Here is a 15081-nt window from a genome sequence, read left to right on the forward strand (position 1 = left end):
GAGATACAATAGGGTTAGATTATATGAATACTATCAACAAAATTGTTTGGTAAAATTTTTTGACATTGAATTACAACATTATTAGTAACTGAACAGAAACCTTTTTTGATTTTACTCCTTTTAATTGCTACTTCACAAATACTAATTACACTAAAACACTAGAAAATTTGGCAAAAGAAGCGACTATAAAAACACCAGCAGCAAGAAAAACAACAGTCTGACCAGAGCACATTAGAGGGTTCATAGAGTTGTACCCTTGCATGTATATTGATTAATGTAAACTGGGCTTTCAAAAAATGTTTTTGTTGTTATAACTAAGTACAGGGATTTTTAATTTAAAAAAAAATTTTTTTCTGAAATACTGCACAATAATTTTATAGACGGTCATTTTGGTGTCATCCCTTCTTGATGGTGTCACCACTCCTGCGGTCTTCACCCCCCCCCCCCCTCCCCCAGTGGTTCAACTGTTGGGGTCTAGTGTATTCAGGCAGTCCGAATACAACATCTAATTGAAGGACCGAGTCAGTCAAAGGAACGTCAGTGATTCTCAACCTTTTTACTTTCCACTCACATACCACCTTAAGCAATCCCTTACTGATCACAGAGCACCAATGGCATATTTATTAATGACAGACCGCGTAACTACACCTACTCGATATCAATGAATGGGCTCTGTTTTGCCTCTCTCATCCTGGAAGTGGCGGCTTTGTGCTATTTTTATGGGAAACAAAAGTAACGAACGGAATTAAACAAAAATAAAATATAGTGTTTGTAGTTTAATACGCCAAAGTTCTGGAGAAAACTTCACAGGTCATGCAGCGTCAACACATTTTGGGTATGATGCACAGGGCAATGAAGGAACCAGAGCCTCAAAGAGAACCGAATAACTATAAAAATTAAAATGCTGTGCTTTAAAAAATCTTTTAAAGTAAGTCTTCATTTATAAGTTTTCGATGATCAGATGTGATGTCTTAGCATAGCCAAACATCAAACATCCACAACAATAAAAACACAAAAATGTTGGAGGAACTCAGCAGGGCAATCACAGCGTCTGCAGACGTTCATGTACAATCAAAAGATTATATAACCCTTATAATACCCCAGGAATTACACGTCAGTGAAGGTGTTTTATGAATGTCACTTCCCACAGCTGTTGGGCATTGCTGTTGAATTCTCCTATTTCTGAAAGTTTGCTCTGCGTGATTTGTTTGGCAACTTTTCCAGGATTTTAAGAGTACTCGATCGATTGCGAGACTGGACGATCAGCATGGTGAGAATCATTTTAACGCCAGGATCCTTGGTTGCTCAACGTCCTGAAAAATAAAGCAGTGCCATATGAGATTTGGCACCAGTGGAGGTGAGTGTGATTTTAAAAAAGCCTTCATCCTCGGCTAGAGGAATGCATGGCGTCTCTTCGTGATTCATTACGGTAGTGGGCGGGCTGCCCTTTCCCCTTTCACAGGGAAGTTTAAGCGCTGCCGCGGCGCCGCATGGAAGCAACGTTCTGTAGCTGCGGTGCACCTTATCCATTTACACCATGTCCTCGAAAAAGAAAACGAAGTCCAGACTGTCGGCGAGTCAGGATGCCGCCTCGCCGGGACTTGTGCCGGTCTGCTGCCCTTCACCAGTGAGTTCTCCGGGCGCGCTGAGCCCAGGAACTGAGCTGCTCAGGGTGGAGACAAAGTCTCAGTCTTGCTTTTCATTGACTGTCACTGACACCTTAGAGAAAGGTATGTATGTGTATTAATTAAGTGGTCAGCATTTGTTGCTTTCAAGGGATCTTGTTTCGATTGAAATGAATGACCCAATTACCATGGGGATTGTAATATTAAAACATCTGCAGTTTAAATAATTCGGGACTGTATTAGATAAACAGATTTTTGAATTATGCCTTAAAGGGCACAGTTGGTAAAAGGATTGAGGCTGAAAATCTGGTGATCAGTGTCTGGAATTCACTGGTTGAAATAGTGACTGAGGCAGAAACTCTCATCACGTTTTAGATTTGTTGTCAGAGTACATACATAACTTTCCCAGACAACCCCTGCAATACAGAGAGAATTTTTTAAAAAAAGGAAAATTAGTAAAGTGCACAAGTAAGAGCCTTTAAGTGAGTCTCTGAGTTTGTTGTTGAGAATTCTGATGGTGGAGATGCAGTGAACTGGGATTCACTGCCCTGCCTCCTGACTCCGCCCCATCTGCTCACCTATAACCCTGGTTTACCGCCCAAACCCAGAACCCTTCTGAAGACTACTGTGAAACCTACCCTTAGTTATAAGCTAATTAAAAAAAATTGTTCTCCCTCCAGTTGTGAAAACTTTTATTCACACTACAATTTTATTAGCTTATTCCCTAAACAATGGAAGTGCTACTCAAGCCAGGTATGCTACTGATAGACCCTCTGTCCCCTGACTTGGCTGAGGAGTTCACGTACTGGCCAGACTGCTTCCAGGCCTACCTTAATGCGACAAGAGATGTCTTACACACTGATGCGGACCTCCTGAGTTCACTTGTTTCGAGAGTAGGAATGAAAGGGTGTGCAGTCAACAGGGACTGCCATGACACTGCCATCGAGGCGCTGAAGGCACGGTACCTGAAGTTGCAAAACAAGGTCCTAGCAAGCCACCGTCTTGCACTATATCACCAGAGACTAGGAGAGATCATCGATGACGACCTGCTGGATCTGTGGACGCTTCCCAAGAAGTGCAAGTATGAAGCTGCCACGGGCTTCTTTTGTGAAGAAGAACAGATCCAGGATATTAGTCACGGGAGTCCATTCGAGGTACATGAGGCAGCGACTGCTTCAGTTGGGAAAGAAGGACCTGGCTAGTCACATCGAACTGGCCAAATAGCTGGAACAGGTCAAGATCAAGAATGATGATCTTGAAGCCAGTAAGCTCACTCACCCAGGTGACTGCTTCCAAGGACTAGTTGCTCCCACTACCACTGCCCTAATGGCTGCCACTTGACGTGCTAGGGAATACTTTTTCTACGGCAAGAGCCAGCATCCCCGATCTCTTTGCCTGGCTAAAAACTCTGTGTTGCAACTGTGGCAAGAAAGGGCATTGGGCCTTTCTTGTTTGTCACACAAAGGGAAGCCAGAGGAAGTCTGCGGCCTGCAGCGCTCCCGGATCTGATTCCAGCCCCAAGCCTTCTGCCCTGAACCCTACATGCCAAAGGAGGGTGGCCATGAGGAAACAGTGCACAAAGGCTCACCAGCCATCTTGCTGTTACCCAAATTCAAACTCGGTGCCATCATCATCGGAGGAGGAAGGAGGGGGGCCATCTTGCTGTGCCATGAGGTCAGCACCATCTTACCCACGCAAGGCAACCCAGGACAGTGGGGGCCACTTGAATGAGGAGCGTGGAGTCTCTGGGGACCTAGTCTCAATGGTCCTAGATCAGGAGAAGCCTCACCAGCTTAGCAACACCATAGTGACTGTGAAGGTAAACAGATATTCCACTAAATGCCTAATCGACATGGGCTCTACTGAAAAGCTTTGTAGACTCACGGACTGTGGGAGAGAAAAAATACAACCTAAAGATGTATCCTTCCAATTACTGCATATTCCTCGCGTCTCATTTGCATTCAACGTGTTGTTACAAAACCCAGCAGCAATAGATATTCACCAAGACAAATGGTACTTAAACAAAAGTTGCTCTTAATTATCTTTAAACATGAAAACAGAATCGCACTTTAACTTATCACTATTGACTAGTAACCTAACTTAAGCCCCTTCTAATTCTAAGCGCATGTGTATGTACGTTTAGAAAAGTTCTTTGGTTCACAGTCCAATCTCACTTCTCATTCCTCCAAGTTCACTGGTTGCAGGCAATTCTTATACCCTGCACAGAATTTAACATAGATGAAGTTCACCAGGCTTTGGTGCTTGAAAGATAAATGGTTACTGCTGAGGAAGGCTCTTGTTGATTTTCAAGAGATTTGTTGTTCCAGGACACCCACAACTGATTCCTTCCATCAGCCGCTTCAGTGTCATGCCAAAGAAACTTGCTTCCTTCGGGTACTCCAGATAATAACCTCTTTCTTTCAGGTCACCACAGAGTTCCTTTTTGTTTCACTTATTTCAAGTGAAACATTAGGCAGCCAGTCCTCTTGTCTTGCTTGAACCACAAGGGCTTTGACCAGGCTGAACTAAATAGTCACAATCCATCTTCCAAAATGTGGTTTTCCACAAGCTTGCCAGCTTGTCCTGTCCCAGTTCCAGTCACTGCTTCTGACTGTAGAACTGATCTGTGTCTCTCACACACACAGAGAAAGCCTGTTTGACTCTCTCTGCTTGCAAAACGACATCACCCTCTTGGAACAGCAAGTTCCTCTCCAGACAGAACGTGGCTCTGAAGAGCTCTTTCAACTTCTGTTTTTTTGTAAACAATAATCCATTAGTGAAATCTCTAACGCACTCTCCAAAGCTTTTGCAAAGGTTCTGAAGCCCCAACATGTCTAACATTAGCAGAGCTCCAGTATTCTAAATAAGATCTGTTTTAAAGAGTTTGTATGTGACCTACATTAACAAACCTGTCCCAATTTATTTCCAAAAACATATCTATATTCTGTCACAGCATGTTCAGTAACATTGTATAGTACATCTGTCATTTGAAGTGGGGGGTAGGGGGGAATTGTGTAAATTTCACTTGTGTATATACTTGATTAATTGTGAGCTCTGGTGTTGTTGGGTCTGGACTTCCTGTGTCACCTTAAAAGCGTGACCTTGGAGAAATTCTGGTCCTCTCCCCCCTGTAACGGTTCGGAATGGAGGGCCCCTAAAATCAGAACCCACATGCAACCTCTCTACACTGAATATCGACCCCCCCCCTTCCTGAATCCGTCCTCAGACTACAAACTTATTTGCTATCAAGAGCAGGAGGTACAGTACAACAGATTTTATAAAGTCTGAGACACAGTGTCTGCTTGACGAAGGTATCATTGAACCCGTGGAGAGCGCATGTAGTGGTAAAAGGGAAAAACAAGTCCAGGCTAGTAATTGACTATAGCCAAACAATTAATCGGTACACGCTCCTGGGCGCATACCGCAACCTCGAATTGTGGACATGGTGAATAATATTGCGCAGCATTGGGTCTATTCGACCATTGACTTGAAAGCAGCTTATCACCAGCTGCCAATCCGTTCCGAGGAACGTCCATACACAGCATTTGAGGTTAACGGTCATCTTTATCAATTCCAGAGGTTCCCTTTCGGTATTATTAATGGGGTTTCTATCTTCCAGAGGCAGATGGACAGATTGGTGGATGAGTATGGGTTGAAGGCTACCTTCCCCTACCTTGATAATATCACCATCTGTGGCCACACCTTGGAAGACCATGACACCAACCTCCAAAATTTTTTTCCACATGGCGAAAGCCCTGAACCTCACTTGTAACTCAGACAAGTATGTGATCAGAACTAAATGTCTGGCTATCCTTGGCTACCTGGTGGAGGATGGCATAATTGGCCCCCATCCCGATCGGATATGCCCCCTGTTAGACCTCTCTCTTCCCAGGTCCACAAAAGCTTTGAGGAGATGCCTGGGGTTCCTCATATTATGCCCAGTGGATCCCTCAATACACTGAGGTTTGCCTTCTTTTTAAAAACTACTAATTTCACCCTCTTGGCTGAAGCCCAAACGGCTTTTAACTACCTCTGGAACCACATTGGCAAACCTGCCATGAACATGGAGGACGAGAATGTGCCTTTCCAAGTGGAAAACACTACCCTCAACCAGGCGGGCAAGCTGGTTGCATTTTTTTTTATGGACATTATAAGAGCACGAGCTCTGGAAATCATCAGTGGGAAAGGAGGCTCAAGCCATTGTAGAAGCCACGAGTCACTGGAGACATTGCCTGGCTGGGAGAAGATTTGCGCTTTTCACTGACCAGCTCTTGGTTGCATTCAAGTTTAATAATGTCAAGCTGGACAAAATCAAAAATGATAAAATTGCCGTGGAGGATTGACCGCTCCACCTACAATTATGACATTGCTTATTGCCTGGGAGCTCTTGATGACCCTCCAGATGCCTTATCCAGAGGAAGCTGTGCCTCTGCATACACCAACCAGCCAACTGCGGTCTCTGCATAATGAGCTCTGCCATCCAGGGGTTACCCACATGGCTCACTTTGTTAAGGTGAGCAATCTGCCTTACTCCGTGGAAGAGATCAAGGAAATGACCAGATCTTGCCAGGTCTGCGCGGAGTGCAAGTCGCACTTCTACCAACCTGCAAAGGCTCATCTGATCAAGTCAACCAGGCCCTTCGAATGGCTCAGTATCAAATTTTAAGGGACCCCTCTTATTATGCCCTGTGGATCCCTCAATACACTGAGGTTTGCCCTCTTTTTAAAAACTACTAATTTCACCCTCTCGGCTGAAGCCCAAACGGCTTTTAACTACCTCTGGAACCACATTGCCAAACCTGCCATGAACGTGGAGGACGAGAATGTGCCTTTCCAAGTGGAAAACACTACCCTCAACCAGGCGGGCGAACTGGAACACCTTCTTCCTCTCTATCATTGACGAGTAGTCCCGCTTCCAGTTTGCCATTCCATGCCCACTTTGTCATTTATAAAGGCCCTAGACCTCATTTTCACCCTGTTTGGGTATCCCAGGTATATTCATAGTGACCGGGGCTCAGCCTTTATGAGTGACGAGCTACATCAGTACCTGCTGGTGAGGGGCCATCGCATCCAGCAGGACTATTAGCTACAACCCCCCAGGGGAACAGGCAGGTTAAAAAGGAGGACGCCATGGACTGGAAGATTGTCAAACTGGTCTAAAAGTCAAAAGGTGTTCCAGACTTGTGCTGGCAGGAAGTCCTCCCCATGGCGTTCCATTCCATCGCTATTATGTACCGTGACTAATGCTACTCCTCACGAGTTGCTATTCAATTTTGAAAGAAGGTCGGCATCGGGAACTACACTCCTAACCTGGCTCACCACTCCTGGTCCAGTCCTTCTCAGGAAGCACGTGAAGAGAACCAAGACTGGCTCTTCCCCACCACCCCCCCCCCCTCCCGGGTGGATAGGGTGAAACTACTCCACGCCAATGCCACGTATGCTTATGTAGAGTACCTGAATGACAGGGAGGACACCGTCTCCATCAGGGACCTGGCACCTGCTGGAACAGAACCTCAGGTGCTCTGCGAGCCATGAATCTCATTCTCGCCACCCCCAGAGTCAGGGCCTCAGTGGATCCGGTTGAGGAGGAAAGTGCACCCCCCTCCATAATTGGATCTCACAAGGGGACCACGAGACCCAAGGAGTCCAAGGCCTCCTGGTGTTAAGGTGCTTCACTAGGATCTCCAGACCCCCGAACCGCTTAAATCTGTAAATTTGTAAATAATTATATATTTTTCAACCCTTTTTTTTCTGAACCCATGTTCTCTGTCTTCATTCACAGACCCTAAATTCTGCAGGAAGGGGTGAATACAGTGAACTGGGATTCATTGGTAGGGTGTTGTGCTGATGGTTGGCCCTGCCTCCCGGCTCCATCTCCATCTGCCCCTGGTTTCCCACCTTAACCCAGAACCCTTCAGAAGACTACTGTGAAACCTTACCCTTAATTATAAGCTAATAAAAGTGTTTGTTCTCCTTTCAGTCGTGAGAGCATTTCTTCATGCTATGGGAGGGTTAGCAGCTGTTTCTGAACCTGGTGGTGTGAGTCTTGTGGCACCAATACCTCTTACCTGATGGCAGCAAGAAGAGACTGTGTGCTGGCTGGTTTGGGTCTTTGATAATTGCTGCTGTTCTCCACTGGCAGATGTAAATGTTCTCAATGGTGGAGAGGGTTTTGTCTGTTATGTCCTGGGCCATGCCCACTATCTATCTCTTGTAGGACTTTATGTTCTGGTATGTCCCCATACCAGACTGTGATGTAGCCAGTCAGCACACTTTCCACCCAGGGCCAATGCCAGACTATTTTGCGCCCTAGGCCAGACTGAGTGCAGTGGGGGCCGTTGACTGGGTTGAGAAGTGGGTACAAAATGTGATGTGTTGTTCAAAGTGTGCTGTACCACTTCCTCTGCCTTACCTACTAATGGTTCGCGTGTCAGAACCACGTCATTCTTGACGCAGAGGTGCCGGAGCTATTGGAATCTCTTCAAGCTCGCCCCTCTGGGGTCTGCCCCCCTAAGCGGTTGCCTAGTCAGCCTCATGTAGCTCCCGTGGTCTGACACAAATAGCGACGTCCGAAGACGATGATCAAGCAAGCAGCATGGGACTAGAGACTCTCCTTCCATAGGCCACAATGGAGGAAATGGACCAATCAGCAATCGGCGGACCATAGGCTACACCTGCTGATGACGTAGCAGCAAGGCTCAGCCGCCCTATAAAAGGCAGAATGAATAACCCAATAAATCAGTACTGTTTGTACTCTCGAGTGTGCGTGTCTTCTCTAGAGCTCTAACCCAGGGCTATAACCATAGCCACATGCTACAAAGTTCACTCCCTTTCTGGGGTGGAAATGGGTCCTACTGCTTTAAAGTTCAGGAGTAAACATCTCCAGTTACCTGTCCTGGTTTGCCCTTGTCGAAATGATGGCCAAAAAGTGCACTGGAAATTCTATTTCCTTAGAAGCCTGAAGAAATTTGGCACATGAACTGCATTCCTTAATAACTTTTGCATGTGCACTATTGAAAGTATCCTGTCAATGTGAATCACTGCATGATACGTTAACTACTCTGCCCAAGACTGAAAGAAACTGCAGAGTCTTGGAACGATTAGTCCATCATACAAACTACCCTCCACTCCTCTCTATTGACTCCATATATACTTTCCACTCCCTAGAGAAAGTCGCCAACATTAAAAGGCTCATTCCACCTGCCCACGCTTTCTTCTCTCCTGCTGTTAGGAAGATGGTTCATGGGTGTATGAATCTTCCTGACTGGAGGGAAGCGTTGATGTATGGGATGTCTAGCTGGATTGCTTGCAAAGCAAACATTTACATGGCACCTTGGTACATGTAACAATAAACTTGAATGTGAACTGATGAGTGTCTGCATAGTTGTTTGATTTAAGTTTCTGATCAGTGGTAATCCCTCAGGCTATTGATTGTGGATAACTCTCTGTGACTGTTAACTCTGCTTTTTTTTAAACCAAAATGCTGCAAATGATATGATAAAGGGACCTGACTTGAAACATTGACTGACCATTTCTTTTCATGGTTTAGACCTGCAGGGTCCATTCAGCTTCTCTTCATTCACTGAAGATTCTAGCATCTGGGGTTCTTGTGTTTCTGAATGCTACCATGACCTGCAGAATGCTTCTAGCATTTTGCTTTAGTTGAAAATTGAATTAAATATTAAGCAAATGTCAACAAACATGCCTCTTTGGATCATATGTAACATTAGATCAGTATTGAAGCAATTGTATTTAGTTTGTTCTGGAGTAGTGGTTTTCAAACTGCCCTCCTAAACTCACATTCCACTTTACGTATTCCCTATGCCATAGTTGCTCTGCGATTAGTAAGGGATTGGTTAAAGTAGTATGTGGGTGGAAAGAAAAAGTTTGAAAACCACTGTTTTAGTTGTACCTAATTGACTCATTATGTGCACGGTTTCATAACTCCAAAGGAAATGTGCCAATGACAGTTTTTCTCAAGCAAAATATTTCAGTGATTGGATCTAGAGCAGTGATTCTCTCCCTTCTCTTCCCACTCACATACTACCTTAAGTAATCCACTACTAATCATGGCACTTATGGCAAAGGAATTACTTAAGGTGGAATGTGAGTTTAGGTGGGGAAAGTTTGAAAACCTCTGTTCTAGACGAATGTCCTGAATAACTTCTGCAGAAACCTCTATGGCTGGAGACAACCACATTTGTATTTCTTTATCCTTGCTTTTATTCCAGCTAGTAGTATTTCCTGTTGGACTTCTGTTGACTGGAGTTATTTAATGTATGTGCCACATGTAGTCAGAAGCTCTCTAAGTAAAAGCCAAACATTTTCATCTTGCTTCTAGAATTCAGATTTTTCTCCATTTAGACTGGGCTTTGATGAGGTTTCGAGCTGAGTGGAACTCCAACTGAGCAGCAGAGAGCAGATGGCACTTCATTGTGTGAATGAGTTAGCAGAACTGAGCATATTCTAGTTTGCATCACCAGGATGTAACCACATTTTTAAAAAAAGTACGCCTTTTTTACCCCCTCCATAAATCTTCGTCCGCGAAGCCAAGCCAAAGAAAAAGAAGAACTAAAGGTGTATGGGATTAGTAGGTTAATTAGTCAAATGGTTATATTTGGGTGGTGGGGGCTTGTGGGCCAGAAAGGGCTATTACAGAGCTGTATTTCTAAATTAAAAAAAAAGAAAACCTGAGTAAAACCCATTTATTAATACTGAATAAAGCTCTAGAATACACCACCTTGTGGCATGGTTGAAACTGGTTCAATCAAGGCTTTTAAAGGAATTGAATAAGTAGTTGGAAGAGGTAAACAAAATTCAAAACTTGGAAAGAGTTTGAGAGCACACTTATTGGAACACTAGTGCTATATGCTGCAATGGTATCTCTCAATCTCTCAGTGCTGGAACAATTCCGTTAATTTAAATAGGGAGCAACTAAACAGAACACATGAGCCCCACTTACACAATGGGTGGGCACTCTTCGAATGGTGTGGTTATTTAAAAAGCTCTGTGTTAGCTCCATTTTATGATATGTGCAGTCTGTTTGGCTGGAAAATATTAGGAAATATAAATACTTATTCTTATTTCATTGATTTCTTTGTAGCTAATGAGAAAGTGCCTAAGGCTTGCCAAAGATGTCTTGCTCAAATGGGTCTTAACAGCATAAAACTGGCAAATATCTGTATCGGTCGACCAATCCTCCTCACCAGTGCTGTTGGCAGTCAAGAGGTAAGAACTAGATCAAGCACAGTCATGTTGGTTTAGATAAACATTTTCTTTGGAATGATTTTTTTTGTTTGTTTGTTTTTATTAATTTATTATGTATTTTTCTCTCTCTAAAACTTCAATGCCACCTTTATTTTTCCATCAGGTTACACATATTTTAATTTGACATGTGCATCTCAATTACTGAGTTGGTATCTTGCCACTCCTTAATCGTTATTGAAACAGTATCTTCACAATGACTTGAGTTCAAAAGGCCAGCAAGCAATACTTTGAACCTTGCTGACATTGTCCATAATCCAAGAGATTGGAGAGGGACTTTGAAATGATGGCATTTTTATGCCTAAGCAGTTAGAACATAGATCAGTTGAACACAGGACAAGCCCTTTGCACTTGTGTCTGCCTTGACCATGATGTCAGTCTAACGCACCTGCCTACATGTGGTCCACTTCCCTCCATTCTCTGATTGTTCATATGTCTAAATATCTCATTAATATTGTTGTCCTGTTTTTATCACATTTGCTGGCTCCACGTTCCAAGCACTCAGCAAAAAAGACACCAAAACAGTTGCACGTTTTCTTTAACTTTCCTCCTTTCATCATAAACCTGTGGCCGCAGGAGAAAATTACTAACTTTCTACCATTTCCATGATGCTTTATTTTACAGAGTTAAACAAGAAAATATGCAGCTGCTGGTTTCAAGTGCAATTCACAACTGTGTGGAGAAACTCAGCAGGTCAGAGTGCATCCACAGAAGTAAAGAGCAACCAAAATTTCTGGCCTGATCCTCAGGTCTGAAACTTTGGTTGTCTTTACTTCCTATGGATGCTGCATGATGGGTTTCAAAAGTGCATTTGAGTATTGAGGTCTGATTTGTCACCTTCTCACCTCCGGTGCTTCAGAGAAGTCGATCCAAATTTATCGTCTTATTCTTAACATGCTCTGATTCTAACAAGTTCTCAAAGAAACTGTTCTGCACCCTTTCCATAGCCTCCACATTGTTCCTGTAGTCTGTGAACCAGAATAGCATGCAATCCTCCCAATGTTGTCAAATTAAAGTTTAATACAGATGTAGCATGACTTCCTAACCTTAATCCTCAATGTCCTTGCCAATGCAATTATATTTTTCACCTTTTTCACTCTATTTACTCATGTTACAACCTCAAGGGAGCAATGGATTTGCACCTCAACTCTTTACATCCGTGCCCCTAAAGGTCCTGATGTTTACTCTCTTGCATTTTGACCTTTTAAAATCATCACCTGGCACTTGTCCTATTATTTCTCTTGCCATTCTTGGTGCTCTGGTCACAAGGAAGGCACAATATGAAAGTAAATCTGGTAACTTGCTGCAGTGCATCCTGTAGATGTAACATTTTGCCACTGTAAACCAGGGAATGAGGTGGTGGAGATTGAAATGAATGGTTAGGTGCTGATTAAACTAAATGCTGCATTTCTGGATGACGTTCTCTTTCTTGGGTTGTGTGTCTGCCCTTGTGTGGATGAGTGTATAGTTCTTGATCTGAACTATATCAGTAATTGCAAGTCATGGTACTAATTACATAGTTCCCAACTCTTCCTTAATCTTGATTCCAGTCACTAGCAGTTATTGAATGATAATTGTGTTAGAACTTGATAGAATTAATGCTATTTAAGTCTAGAAAATTAATTTGATTTGCTTAAAAGCACAAAAGATACAGATAGTGATAATTTAAACTAAAATCAGAAAATTCTGGAATGACTCCTTAGATCAAGCTTAAAGAAGAATCTCTGAATCAGAATATATTGTCATGAACATGTAACAAAACTTGTTTTATGGCAGCATCACAGTGCAAACATTTATATAAACTACCTTGCAAATTAAATTTAAAATAATAGTACAAGAAAAAGTCAAAGTGAGGCAGTGCATGTGGTTCATGGATTATTCAGGAATCTGTTGGCAGAAGGGTAGAAGCTGTCCTTGTGGCGCTGAGTGCTCATCTTCAGGCCCTTGTATCTTTTCCCTGATGGTAGCTGATGGTAGGGCATGTCCTAGGTGGTGGGGTCCTTGAGGATAGAGGCTGTTTTCTTAAGTCATGTAAAACTAGATGGAGTGAAGTCTGGTGCCCATGATGTCGCAGGCAGAGTTAACAGCCCTCTGGAGTTTTTTTTTTCTTCCTGTCCTGAGTATTGGCACCTCTGGCACCAGACAGTGATGCAACCAGCCAGAATTCTCTTCCGGTACACCTGTAGAAGTTTTTGAGAAACTTCAGTGACGAACTGAATCTGCCCATTTTTTTTTCTACCAAAGTTCATGTCCATGCACTTTCTGACATTGTATTTCATTTACCACCTTATGCCTATTTTCTGAATCTAAGTCCTTCTGCAGCCTCCCTATTTCCTCCACCTATCTTCGTATCATCTGAAAATGTGGCCACAAAATTCCATAATTCAAATCATTAATATACAATATAAAATGAAGCAATCCAACACCTATTCCTGTGAAACATCGCTAACAACTGGCAGCCAACCAGAATATGATCCTTGTATTCCAAAACTCTGCTTCCTGCTAATCATCCAATGCTCTACTCATGCTGGTATGTTTCCTGTTATACTATGGGCTCTTGTTAAGTAGTTTCATGTGCAGCACCTTGTCAAAGGCGTTCTCAAAATCCAAATACACAACATCCACTGCATTTTCCTTATCTAGCCTGCTTGTTACTTCAAAGAATTGCAATAGGTTCATCAGGCAGGATTATTCCTTGAGGAAACCATGTTGGCTTTGGCCCATCTTGTTATGTGCCTCCAATTACTCCGTAACATCCTTAACTTCCTGACCACTGACTTAATTTCCTTTCTGCTGCCTCTCTTCTTTCTTGAATAGTGGGATGACATTTGCAATTTTCTAGTCCTCCAGGACAACATCAGAATCTATTGATTCCTGGAAAATTATTATCCATGTCTCCACAATCTCTACAGCTAATTCTTTCAGAACCTGAAGGTGCAATCAACCTGGTCTGGGAGGCTTATCCACTCTTAGACCATTAGCGTTTTGAGCACCTTCTCTTGAAATAGTAACTTTGCTCATTCCCTTTCCTGATACCCTTTGACATTTGGCCCATTGCTAATGCCTTCCACTGTGAAGACTGATGCAAAATACTCATTTAGCTCCTCTGCCATCTTCTTGTCTCCCTCTATTATTTCTTCTGCATCCCTTTCTAATAGTCCTATATCTACTCTCACATCTTATTTATATACTTGAAGCTTTTTGTATCCTCTTTGCTCATTTACTTTCATACTTCATCTTTTCTTGTAAATTTTTTTAGCTACCTTCAAGTTTTAAAAAACTTCCCATCCACTCTCTTCCCACTAATTTTGCTATTACATTGGCTTTGACTTACCTTGTCAACCACAGTGTCACATTTGACCATTTGAATGTTTCCTCTCCTTTGGTGTGTAGTTAATTTACATTTTAAAATTATCCTGCACCTTCCTCATTTCTTGCAGAAACTCCATCCATTTGCTAGCCTACTTTCATACTTCATCTTTCCCTTTTTTTTAAAGTTCTGCTAGTTTAAAAAAAAGCTCCTAATACCTCCTAATCTTCTCAAATTTTTGCTTTCTTATATGCCCTCTCTTGCATTGTTTGCTTTGACTTCCCTTATTCACCACAGTTGTGACATTTTTCCAGTGGAATATTTAATTTTTTTTGGTATGTATTTATCCTGCATCATCTTCATTTCTCTGCCATCTTCCTTACTAATGTCCCCTTCCAATCCACTTTGGCCATTTCCTCTTGTTATGAGCCCAGAGGACCCTAAAACCCAGCAGCAATGGATATTCACCAAACAAATGGTTTCTTAAACAAAAGTTGCTTTTAATTATCTTTAAATGTGAAAACAGAATCAAACTTTAACTTAACTAACCTAACTTAACCCCCTTCTAATTCTAAGCGCATGTGTATGTAATGTGTGTGTACATTCAGAAAAGTTCTTTGGTTCACAGTCCAATCTCGCGTCACATTCCTCAAAGTTCACTGGTTGGAGGCAATTCTTGTACTGTGCTCAGAATTTAACATTTATAAAGTTCACAAGACTTTGGTGCTTGAAAGGTAAATGGTTACTGCTCAGGAAGGTTCTTGTCAGTTTTCAGAGAGAGATTTGTTGTACATTTAATTCCGTCAGCCACTTCAATGTCTTGCCGAAGAAACTTGCCCCAGCAGGGATCTCCAGATGATAACCTCTTTCTTTCTCGTCACA

General features: G+C 42.7%; 1 protein-coding gene across 5 annotated transcripts in view; it reads left to right on the forward strand.

Annotated features, from left to right (window-relative positions):
* Positions 1-1253: 1253 nt before the first annotated feature.
* The window catches only part of afg2a (AFG2 AAA ATPase homolog A), a 378594-nt gene continuing 364766 nt past the window's right edge, over positions 1254-15081 (forward strand). For 4 of the 5 annotated variants that reach the window (XR_011353718.1, XM_069925223.1, XM_069925224.1 and 1 more), the window contains exons 1-2: positions 1466-1730; positions 10729-10853. Coding sequence is in view for 4 of the 5 variants with exons in the window: in XM_069925223.1 (XP_069781324.1) it covers positions 1538-1730; positions 10729-10853 (318 nt within the window). In the remaining variant the exon portion in view is untranslated. Of the gene's footprint in view, positions 1358-1465; positions 1731-10728; positions 10854-15081 lie in introns of those variants that run through there. The other variant, XM_069925225.1, reaches the window with a different exon arrangement.

Source organism: Narcine bancroftii, chromosome 3 (genome assembly GCF_036971445.1).
Source record: "Narcine bancroftii isolate sNarBan1 chromosome 3, sNarBan1.hap1, whole genome shotgun sequence".
NCBI lineage: Eukaryota > Metazoa > Chordata > Chondrichthyes > Torpediniformes > Narcinidae > Narcine > Narcine bancroftii.